At 56.8% G+C, this 12,090-nt stretch overlaps 1 protein-coding gene across 1 annotated transcript; it reads left to right on the top strand.

Annotated features, from left to right (window-relative positions):
* Positions 1–3,544: 3,544 nt before the first annotated feature.
* On the top strand, positions 3,545–12,044 carry POU2AF3 (POU class 2 homeobox associating factor 3; the record flags this gene model as incomplete). The annotated part of the gene is made up of 3 exons (XM_055819492.1): positions 3,545–3,823; positions 7,593–7,889; positions 11,976–12,044. Coding segments are annotated over 3 exons (645 nt in total), but the record flags the coding sequence as incomplete, so codon positions are not given.
* Positions 12,045–12,090: the final 46 nt, after the last annotated feature.

Genomic DNA, 12,090 nt, shown 5'->3' on the forward strand with positions numbered 1-12,090 from the left:
CTGCATGAGCCCGCAGCCATGTTTCACACCGCAGCTAACACTGCCAGGCTGAATCGCTGCCTGGAGCTGCTGCTGGACTAAGTGACAAAGGAGTCACCATCAGCTGTCCCCGCTGCACCTTCTTCGAGGGCCTTGCATGGATGGGGACCCCAGGGTCAGCCTGCCTGTATTCCCACCAGGCACTGAGGGAGAAGCAGGGGCAGCAGTTTTTGGGGCTGTCTTGAAAGTGTTTGACCCACTCTGGGATTTGGCTCTTAACCAAGGCAGGGTCTCTGAGAGCCTGGAAATGCTCGGGAACCCAGGACGTGCAGGGACACCCTGAGCACGGATGCTCTGTGTGTCCTTTAAGGCGTACAGCTCGGGAGCTGAGCAGCCTGCGCGCTCCGCTCTGCGGGCTCTGGTTACAGAGGTAAACATTACCCTGGCTCCTGGGGGTGCCAGCCTCCCCGCACGGCGTCCGCAGCCTCGCCGGGCTCTACCCACCCGCCACCGATGCGGGAAGCAACACAAGGGCTTCAGGTCCCAAAGCGCTTAGCACAGGTGGGCCTGTGCAGCCCCTGTGGCACCCGCTCTGCAATTCCCACAGCATGCTCCTCCTTGCTGCATCGCAGGCGGTGGGGAGAGGGCTGCTCTCCAGAGGGACCCGCGGGCAGCATCCCTGCGGATGCAAGGCTCGGCCTGCCGGGAGCCCATTGCCATGCAAGGAACGGCGACGCCGCTGTGACCGCTCCTCGCAGAAATCCGGCGTATTTGTTCAACTTAAAGGAAAAGATTCAGCGGCAACAATAGCCAAACTGAAGTGCTGGTAGATTATTAACAGCCTGGCCTGCTTTCTGCTTCAGCCAGCTGTCCCCGCGGCATGGCACAGCCTGCGGTGCTCGGAGGGGACAATCTCACCGCAGCCTAAAAGCCCCAGCGCCATCAGTGTCATACAGTGATGGGGGGGGTGGTCCAAACCCGGTGTCATCCCACCACAAGCTGAAACCCTGGCACTGGCTGCGTGCAGGGCAGTCTGAGCGTGTAAGGAGAGAGGGGCCATGTGTGCAGTGAGCGAATGGCCTGAATTAGGGGAAAACACACAAAACCCATCCAATATAAGCCCAGCGGGTGGGCAGAGGGAAGGCAGTGCTGCGGGATGGAGCCGGGTCAGGGAGCTTCAGCTACCCAGGGGCAGCCTCTTCATTACACCAGGCCTGGCCACAGCCAGTTTGGCCCCAAACCTTAGTATTTAGCCTTAAAACATGGAAAACTGTGCAAAAAACGGTTTGGTCCCTTGCAGAGCCCTCTCTGCAAGTAGCAAATGAAATCTGAGAGGGCTGGAGCCCAGCCTGGGCGTCCGAGGGGAAAATACGGAGCCGGTTTGGAGGCATCTGCTGCGTTTGGGGCAGGATGGATAAAACCGGGGAAATGTCCCAAAAGCAAAGGGCGGGCAGGGTGGCCCCGCCGCACGCTGTTCCCCCAGACCCTCTGCTAGATGGGGATGTGCTGGGTTTCACCAAAAGATAGCCCATTTTGTGGAGCCTTTGAATATTCAAATTGAAAGTATCGCGCAATCATTGATTGTCAAATCATTGGTTTCTAGAGGTTTTAAATACTTGGCATTAGGAGAGAAAAACTCAAACATATACCCGTGGGGATCCCACAGGGACCCGGCGGGATCCACCTGCCATCGCCACCGGGCGAGCAGCTCCCTGCGCCCCCCAGTTTCCAGCCCGTCTCCTTCTGCCCCATCACCTGCCCCGGGGCCGGGCCGGGGCCGCCGCTGCCGCCGGGGAGGGCCGCCCGCTGCCGCCCAGCATGTCCGGTAAGGCCGCCCCGCGCCCCCGGGGCTGCTCCGACAGCGGGGCCGGGCGGGGGGGTCGGGCCCGCCGGGTGCCGGGGGGGGCAGGGCTGGGGGCGGGGGGGGAGCCCGGCGCCGCTCGCCCCCCGGCGCCCATCCCCGTGGCTCCCGGGCGGGGAGGCGCTGCCAGCGCAGCCCCCCGCCCCGCACCGTGCCCCCTCCCCGGGCGGCCCTTGGCCCGCAGCACCCCGCCCGCCTGTCGCCCCGCTGCCGCCCGGCAGCTCGCCCCGGCCACCCCGCGGCTCGCCCGCAGCGCCCCCCGCCCTGCCCCTGCCCCCCCAGCCCGAGGGGCTGCCGGCAGCCCGCCCCCCCGGGGGTGTGCCCGCGCCTCGCCCCCGCCGGCCCCCGGCCCGGCCCCTGCGCACGGCGGAGCCGGGGGCGCTGCGCGAACCCCCGGCCGCAGGAGGGGCTGCCGGGTGTCCCTGGCACCGTCACCCTGCCCCCGTTTTCTCCATCTTTGTCGAATAGAGACAAAAACCCGGGGGATGAACGACATCCCCCCACACACACACCCCCCGCCGCCCAGAGCAGCAACCCCCCCCGGGGCGGCCCCGGCTCAGCCCGCGGGGACCCCAGCCCCGTGGGGCATGTCCGGGGGCACACGGCAGGGCGAGGGGGGGCACGGGGTGGGCACACAGGAGGCTGAGGGTGGGCACGGGGGGGGGCACACGGCAGGGCGAGGGGGGGCACGGGGTGGGCACACAGGAGGCTGAGGGTGGGCACAGGGGGGGCACACGGCAGGGCGAGGGGGGGCACACAGGAGGCTGAGGGTGGGTGCACGGCGGGGCACGGGTGGGCGCACGGGAGGGCGAGGATGCTGCGCACCCCCCGGCAGTGGGGAGGGGTCCCCCCCCAGGGGAGGGCAGTGCCCGCAGTGGGGCGGGGGGGGTTCTGAGCTGTGCGGGGCAGGGACCTGCCCACCAGCCGCGGGGGTTGGGGGCTGCCCCCCGGGGGCTGGGGGCTGCCTGGAAGGATGGGCCGGCGCTGCGTTCTGGGGGATCTGCTACTGGCTGAAAACAGCAGCAGAGAGTCAGGGCAGGAACAGAACGGGCCGAGGCTTTAAGGATTTTACCGGGATCACCAAGTGGAAGTGATTTCCCAGGACAGGTCCCTCATCAGGCAGCGAGGGAGGGCTGCTAATTGCCTTTGGCTGGATTAAAGGCAACGTAAATGCTTATTTGAAATAGATGGGAGTTGTACAGAGCCAGCACAATACAGGGATCATCCAGGCTTTGCAAGAAGTGATTCATGGAAGTGGTGGTGTTTATTTGTGTTTTGTTTAGCCCTCTGAGTAACTGCCCACGTGTTTCCATTGTTGTATTCCTGGCGTTCACCTGCCAGGTGAAGTGCTTCCCACATTTATTTTCAGGTCCTAAGAGTGGCAGATATGATAGGAATTTAGATAAATTCAGTGGTAGCACCAGATGTGGCTCGGTGTTAGGAGGGCTGGGGGGTGGGTAGCGGGGAGAAGGAGATAGAAAAGCATAGAATGTGTGTGGCTACTAAATATAATTCACACCAGCTTTCTCATAAATGTCTGCTTGTCACAGGTTTGAGTAACTGGCATTAGAGGGCTACGTAAACTGTGATTACAAGTGACTTAACAGTGACCAGTGAAACATGTTAACTTTGGACACTCTGTGTGGAGCGTGCCTGAAAACGTGCTGGGCTTGCTGTATCCTCTGAAAGCCTCCCACCTTGTAAAGTGTTTTTCCACACATTCTTTCAGGAAAGCCTAAGGTGTATCAAGGTGTTCGAGTAAAGATCACAGTGAAGGAGTTACTGCAGCAGAGAAGAGCACGACAAGCAGCAACCGGTCCAGCGGTAAGTAAAACTCTTTCGGTGTCTGCTTTGTCTCTTTTCTCTCGGTCTTTTTTTTTTTTTTTTTTTTTTTGCCAAAACTGTAATCTCTGGGCCAAGGAGGCTGCCCAGGTCGGAGCGTGGCAGGTTGCTGAGGATGGGGGAGAAGAACATTTGTGCAGGGTGACAGCAGTAGTGATGGCCTGAGCCAGCAGCGCAGGGAGCAGGCAGAGCTGGTACTCCAGGAACGCAGTTCGCTCAGGGCTGGAAGGCCCACGCCAACAAATTTCAGTCCAACTTACAGTTAGCCCAGCACCTCCAGTATCATTGTGCTGGATGAGCAAGGCAGGCGGTGATCACCGGCTCCCATTTAAAAGGTGGCCTGGTGGTGCTGAGGCATGCACCGTGCTGTTCCGCAGCATCATGCCCAGGGCACACCTTTGCTCCAGCCTGTGCAGCTTGGAGGAGCAACCAGTGCACAGCTCTGCCACGCTAAACCTCCCCTAACCTCCCCCTTTTCCACAAGTCTCAGCCCCCCAGGAAGCTGCTTTCACCCACCCCCGCCCCTGGATGCTCTCCCTTGTCCAGTTGGATCAGGCAGGACACGGAGGCACCAGAGGTGACATGCACCAGCAGCTCCTGGGCACTGGAGAGGGTTTGGGAAATGGGGACTTGGCAACAGCCAGAGATTCTGGCTGACAGAAAGGAAGAAGACAAGGGGTGGGCAAAGACCCCTTAAGCGGGGCTCCATCCTGCTCCGATAGGGCTCCACCCTGCGCCGTTAGGGCTCCATCCTGCGCCGTTAGGGCTCCTCAGCATAACATTCAAGTGTGCTTGACTGAATTCAGGTCTCCAGCATTTTTCAGTATCACCTGGGCAGCGCCCAGCCCCGCGTCCTCTAGAGGAGGGGATGGAGATCTGTGCGTGTGTGTCCACACATGTGTACGCTCTCTCTCTTTCTCACTCGCTCCTCCAGTCTTTGTAGGAGTCCTGTGGCTCCAGCCACTCCAGGGATTTGCATAAAGAAGCTGGTAAATCATTACTTCTTCCTGGTTCATGACAGCTTCGGATGGTTTTCAGATTTCATCTCCCACCTCCTGCGCCGCGTTGCCGCTGATGGCACACAAAGCTGGTCAGCCTGGGAGCCAGGGGCGGAGTGGCCTGGGTGAGCAGGGCACAGACTGCGGGGCTTTGGCACTGCTGGGTCGCTCCTCGCCCCCAGCCCTAATGGAAACAGCCTGGGGGGCTCCTGGGGGCTGCCTGTCTCTTCCCACAGGGAGTTCAGGCAGCGCTCCGTTTGCCCAAGCAGGAAAAAGTGGGACGTGGCAGTGCAGGATACCTGTGTGATCCGCAGGAGGCACGAGTTGTCCTGGAGGGTTCCCAGGGGTCGTGCTGGTGGGATGCGTTGCCTCCGTGCACTGGAAAAAGCTGAACCGAAAACTTCTGCTGCCAGTGGCAGGGCTGGGTCTGCCTTGTCCCGCACCTGCAGCCAGCGAGGAGAGGGGCAGCCCAACAGCCCCACAGGCTCCGGCAGCCCCGAGCAGCTGCTCTTTAATGAATTAAATGCACAGGGAGGCGCTAAGGTGGTGTTGCTAGAGAAATGAGCCACTGACTCGAGGGCATTTTGAATTAAGTTGAAGTGGAAGCCTGCGTGAATTAAAAATGAGGGAAAAAACCCAACCCCAGTATTTGTATTTGCAGAGTAAAATCCTAGTCCATGACAATGAGCATCAAAACTCCCGTTGCTTTTGGGGTGGATTTCTCCCCTCCAGCAGGTCAGGTTCCTGGAACAGATTGATCTGTCCGCTTCAGCTTCCAGCAGCACTTAGAAAATGTGACGATCCGTTTTCGCAGGGGCACGTAGCTGCGGTGGAGCGGGGAGCAGCGTCAGAGCTGGCCCTCAGATGGCATCAGCGCCGAGCACGGTGACCCAGTCTGATGCCCAGCCATGGGGATACCTGCAAGTGTTTTAGTCATGTTTCAAGAGTTATCACTACAATTTGTTAATTACTCATTCCTAATCGTGTGTATCCCTACAAATTCTTGGGCATCCCTTCACTGTGGAATTCACAGTCCTAGAAATGAAGGCAGCCACATCTTTCGAAGTTGCTTTCCAAGGCAGCCACATCTCTGCTGAATTAATTAATTAATGCTGTGGTTGGAATCAAGGACTTTACACCAGGTTGGTGGTGTGCTCCTCCAGTGCTGTTACAGGCTCAGGGAAAAATCATGTTATGCACATTCATCTTGTTCTGTCAGCACTAGGGAAGTTTTCCGTGTCACAGCCGTGAGGTAAATCAGGTTTACATAAAGAGGTTGAAGCAAAATCTCGACTCACCTCAGCATGCAGAAAAACGCTCCCATATGTTACAGTATCTACAATTCCTCTTCTTCCCTTCTCTTTGGCCAGGTTCCTTGGGGCAGCAGCAGCATCCAGTTCTCGGAGTCTGTATCACCTCCTCACCCAGGTTAGTACAAAGCCCATCCACACGTCCCTTCCCACCCCCACTTCCCAGTTTTTCCCGCAGCCCTTGGTTGAGGCAGGCACTACCAGGTACCGGGCAATACAGCCGAGCAGCACCTGCAAGCGGCCCGTGACACACGGGTGAGCGTGCTGGGCGGCCAGCAGGGCACATATTACCTGTTCAGGAGCACGCTCACGTGCTCTCGTGTGTGCAGTTTATTTTTCCCCCAGCAAGGAGCCAGTGTCCCATCAGGAAGGGATGTGCATCCCCTAGGGAATGACACTGCTGGCATCACCGTCTCCAGGCTGCCTGCGGGTCTGGCTGGAGCGGGAGGGTCAGGTCACCCCGGAGCACCTTGCTGAGCTCCCGCAGAGGTGGCTGTTCTCACTCTCCTGGCAACGTCCATAGCAGTGGGGAGTGTCAGGTTTGCAGCAAGCTAGAGTTTCTTCCTCCTCTCTGGGAACATCTAAGGAAAGGGGAAAGAGGCGGGGATAATAGCACTTTGGACTCACAGATCCTTCAATTATTCTGCAGCCAAAGCAGACAGACCTAAAAGGTTAGGCAGGTGTGAATATATACATTGTACGGACAAGGAAACTATTAAATCACCAATATTTGGGAATGAATTTCCTTATGTTAATAAAGAAATGTGAGACATACCAAAGCTTTTTAAAGTCTCTGTTTATGTATTTTGGGTGCTTCTCGCTCCCTCCCCACACCCCGCTGAACGCTGCCACCTTGAACCCGCAAAGGATTGGGGCTTGGGGTGACTCTGCCCACGGGCAGTGCCATCGCCTGCAGACCTGTGCCCCTCCACGGGGACAGGGCTTTGCTTGTAGCCATATGTGAACACAGCGTGGAAAGACAGTCATCCTGAGCAGTCAGCTCCACCGTGAGCTCTCACGGCCCCGCGAGCGTGCGGCCATACAGCGGGGTCGGACCCCGCAGCCGTCCAGGAACTCGCGCTTTTGCCAGGAACTCTCTGTGGATGCGATGCCACATTATCACTGATGCGCTCCATTTCATCTGCTTAGAAATTTGTCTCCTGTCTGGCTGTTTTGAGGGTAAAAGAGCAAATTATTCTTCTGCTATCCCCTCCTTCCTGCAGATGTAGCTACCCTGCATCTGGAGAATGGGTGAGACAAGGACGCGAGCCATCTGCCGAGCTGAAACATGAATCAGCGCGTGGCAGCTTCTGGGTCTGTTACAGTTGACACTTTCAGGGAAGCCAGAGGGTCAAGAGCCTGCGGGAGTTTCCATCTGGATCCCTGTCCAAAATAGCTGGAGCCAGAAGAGTTTCCAGCAGTATTTAAAAAGCTTTGGAGCTTTCCAGGGACTGGAGTTCCCCGCGTTACTTGCATGCTTTTCAACATCCTCCTCCTGGTGTCTGCTTCCCTAGAAAATTCACCTTGAGCTTGAAGGGCCATTTTCTTTGTCTAAATCCATAGGGTCTACCGAACGTATGGGCGTACTGAAACCTGGCCTGGGGTGACACCTGCCCTTTATGGAGACAGATTCTGAATAACCTGCTGCTGTCTGGTTTACCTTCTCTCCTAGCACCTTTTGATGCAGAACCCATCTCTTCTGTTCCCAACTATTGCCCATCGTGGCAGCTTTCAAATTGCCTCTCCTGCGAAGAAAGCCCTAGCTACCTGGAGCAGCTGGTGGATTCCTGTCTGCAGGCAGACGCGTCCTTAGACCCAGCCTTCGGTGCTTTCCAGCCATCCTCACACTACACGCCAGACACCTTCCAGCCGGTCCCGCTGTGCTTCAGCCAGAGCCTGGTAAGCGTTGTGTGCCGGGGGGCAGCCAGGGGGGCGCACAGGGGGAGGATGGGGAAGGCGGCTGCATCCCGGGGCAGAACAGCAGCAAGCTGAGTCGGGAATGCGGCTGCTTTTAGGGGCACGGGGTAGAGCCACAGCATCGCAGGCTGCTCGTCCGGATGGTTTCCCATCGGGAGCAGGGAACGGGGAATGTCCCTTCTACAGATCCTGTAGATCTTTTGGGAAGAACAGCCCCGTTCCCGCTAGCAGTTGTCTCGCTCGTAGGGAAGCTCCCCAACGCCTCTTGGCTCCAAGCCTCCAAGGGCCAAACCCCCTCCCTGTGCAGCCGGACCCTCGTGAGAAAACGGCACAGAAATCCCGACTGCTGCCCGCTTTTCCCCAAATGACACCCTGAAACCCTGTCCTGGTGGTTATTGGTTTGGTTTTTTTTCCTTTCAAACTCCAGGCTGCCGGATCCCCCAGCCCAGCCGACCTGCCCAGCCCACTCAGCTACAGCTGCTCCCCTCCTCAGCTCTCTCCCCTCACCCCGCTGACCCCCAGCCCACCTTCTCTGGACACCAAGACCTGGGGCTACCCAGCGGAGGAGTGGTCCTGCCATGCCCCCTCCCCATACCCCCCCCCAGCCTGCTGCTGCACAGCCTGCGGCGCCCAGCCCCACGGGGACAGCAGGGTCCCGCAGTGCTGCCCCTGCCCCAGCGCGGGCTGCCCGGACTGCCTGCCGCCCGCCGCCGACGGCTTCTTCCGAAGGGATAGGAGCTGCGACATCTGCTATAGCTAATGGGGGCTGTGGTTTTACACATCCACTGTAGCCAAATCAGATTAATTGCCCATGAACTATGCAAAGCTGCGCTGCCTAACGCAGCCCGTTTTGTTCTTCACTACTCACACGTTTTCTACACGACGCTGTCACTACATTAGTCCTCCTGGCTTTTGTGGGCAGGGGTGTTTTGTTGTTTGGTGGTGGTGGTTTGGGGGGTTTTGGTTTTTTCCTGTTTGTTTTCGCTGTTGTTGTCCTTAAAAGAAATCCTGAGGTGCCTGACCAAACACGTGTCATTAAGCCAGCTTTTTTTGATACAAATAAATAATTTGGTACGCGTGCTGAGGCCCCGTCATTCCTCATGTGCTAAACGTCGGTGCTTTTCCCTTCTGCTGGTGGCCCAGGATCCCTGTTGTCACAGCGGTGAGGGACTCTCAGCAGCCTATACAAGGAGCAGTTAGCAGGGTGGATGGTCTTGCTGGTCCTTTCCAGCAGATAAAAGGTCTGGATGTGTCTCAGCACCCAGCCCACCCCCCCGGAGCAGGCTGTGCTGTGCAGCTCCCGCGCCGAGGCGGATCGGCACTCAGCCCCTGCCTCTGCCCGCGCTGCCGCGACCATATTCCCTTGTGCTTCCCGCAGGGAAGGAAAACCGCTGTTTTCCGTGCCAGCCCAGGGCTGAGTCCGTGGGTCAGGTGCCAGCAGGGCCCCTCAGGCCTCTGCAGAGGTTGGATCCAGCGCCAAACACCTTTGGCTGCTGCTCAGCAGCAGCTCCCCCGTGCAGGCAGCCCCGGTGGGAAGCTGATGCCGGCGGCAGCGCTTCGTACAGCTGGGCTGAGATCAGGTTTTCTGCACCTTTTGGTATAAACTGAACAGCAGCTACATTTTTATATATATATAACTATAAATGGGAAAATTGTCATACCTGAGCATTCCCTGTTTCTTGCACAAACCCCGACCTTTCTAAGGCTGTGTCTCACGTCCTGTTAACGGTGCGTGGTGAGGCAGGCTGCCAAGGCACCAGCTCCTCGGTGAGCACCCAGACGGGAAAGAAAGAAGCACCTCTCCATGTTAAGCCCAACACAGATGAAAATACTGACTACACCTGTGGAGGCAAATAAATCATCTAACTGGCTGCATGCTGCTCCTCCAGACACTTCCACAGTTAACTGAGAAGCTTTCCTCTCCCCGGAGCTAAATCACCTGTTTGGCCAAGGATGCAACAGACACACATATCTGGGGGGCAAATAGGGAGGTTTTCTTCATTCTACCAAAAAAACCCAACTAATATTTCCTCACCCTGTGAAATCTATGAAGAACTAAGAGTAACATTTTTTTAATAAGACTCTAAGGCCAGTTATTTCAACCTTCTATCCCTGCCTTCATCAGTAAACAGAGCTGTCACCTCCCATGCAGAACTCCAGGGTTCTCTTCACTTTCAGTTCTACATGAGCTAAAAATGGCATTTTTTTTCATGTCCAGTCCATGTCCCTGGGCAGGACGTTTCATTTTTGCCATGCTAGACAAGGAGATTACAGAGAGAACCGATCCAGTTCCTTTACCTTATGTAAGGTAGCAGCTTTTTTTTCCAAAACTTGCTTTAAAATACTTTGACAACTTTAAATTATACCTTCCCCTCTCCCCTGCTGTTACCCGCTTAATTAATCTCCGAGCTGGCCCAAGTGATGAACGCATCAGGTCACGGAAAGCTTAGAAACAGGAGCCAGCAGCCGCTCCCTTGCTGCAGTTGGGGTGTGATCACCCCTGCGCAGACACTGTACCAGGGGTCGGCTTGGCAGCGCTGGGGGGGTGCTTCAGCCCCCGGGTGTTGACTCAGGACACTGGATTCATTGCTCCTGCTGCCCCAGCCCTCAGCCCGCTCGGTGCCAGCTGCGCCTGCCTGCCGCCGGGCAGCCGCACGCCAAAGCCCGTCACCTGCGTGGCAGAGCCACGAGGAGATAAGGCTGGGGGAAGATATTTGAGGCTTCTAGTGGAACGGGGGTGACCACATCCTCCCCACGGGCTGGTAGAGGAAAGAGCACGTGGAAAAGGTCAGTTGCAGCAAGGGGAGCGTTCATCTTCACACGTCTTACAGCGAGGTGAGCAGCGAGCTGCTCTGCACAGCAGTGCCAGCAAGGAGGGCAAGTGGTACATTCACAGCTCCCGTGTAGCAGGTGATGCTGTCCTCCATCCCTTGCAGCCTCTTCCCAACGCTGTTTGTCCTGCAATCCCCCGTGCCAGGCACTGGAAGCACGTTTTGGATGCCGTTCACCAGCTCCATGTCAGTAGCTCCAGGTGACATACCCAGTGCAAGTAAAAGCTTGCTGGCTGTTGACACAAGGAAAGGAAAAAACCCCGGAGAGGAGGGCTATTCAAAGGTTATTGTGCATTTTCTGGCTGAGGAACACATTCTTCCCCCCCTTTATTCCTCCCCACCTCAAAAAAAAAAAAAAAAAAAAAAAAAAAAAAAGGAGGGGGGGCATTAAAGGGAAGTAGCTTGGGTCGTATCTCCAACAGAGCTGGCACAGCACGACTGCTGGCATGTCATCAGTCCCTGCCAGCTGAAGTCCTGCCAGGCCACATAAACACGTGGTCACACAAAAGCGAGGATCACCCCATGCTTACAAAAGCCACAAATAACTCCAGCAGTGACCTGCAGTTACAGGGAAAATAAAGGGTTCTTATTTTCAGGTTCTTTACCAGTTGCACAGGGTTTTGGATCAAAAAGTTTTCCTTGCCAACCAACCGGTGACTTTTCTAAGGTGCCACATCAGAACATTTATTTGGTGATAACAAACCTTTGTTACCAGCCACTTATCCAAAGCCAGAGGTAGGAAGAGATAAACCGTGTAAATAAAGGGGGATCACACGCTGCCAGTGCTGCTATGGTTATAAAAGGTACATTTCCCCTGAAACAGGCATAAAAAAATTGAGAGGTTGTGAACTAAGACGCTGCTCAAATCAATAAAATTCACCAGAAGACAACACCGAGGCCACCTTTGAGCCTTCAAAAGGATTTTCTCCATACACAGGCCAGGAACTGGGTGGCATGACTGGGAAAGGTGCTTCACGTGTGGGGAAGAGCAGCCTCCAGCTGCCCTGTGGATCCAGCCCGAAGGCGACAGCAATGACAGCAACGACGTGTGGGTTGTGGTGGCTTCGGAGCAGGTCCCTGAGGTTGAGCTTTGGGAAGCCCAACACCTACGTGCCTGCGGAGAGGACCGGTCCTCTGCGGGCTGGTCATGGCTTCTTCCCTCAGATCTCAGCTCTCAGCTCTGAGGAGCAGGCTGCCGGGGTGATGCTCTGAATGACGCCCATCCCTCCCTCCCCAGACCACTGTTTCCCCCGATATTCTGGAGGCGGTGGTGTTTGCAGTCACTGGTGGCGTTGCTCTGCATTAAACATCCAACAGCAGGCAGACAAAACAAGAGAGACATAACTCTAAAC

Source organism: Falco peregrinus, chromosome 15 (genome assembly GCF_023634155.1).
Source record: "Falco peregrinus isolate bFalPer1 chromosome 15, bFalPer1.pri, whole genome shotgun sequence".
In the NCBI taxonomy this organism is placed as follows: Eukaryota; Metazoa; Chordata; class Aves; order Falconiformes; family Falconidae; genus Falco; species Falco peregrinus.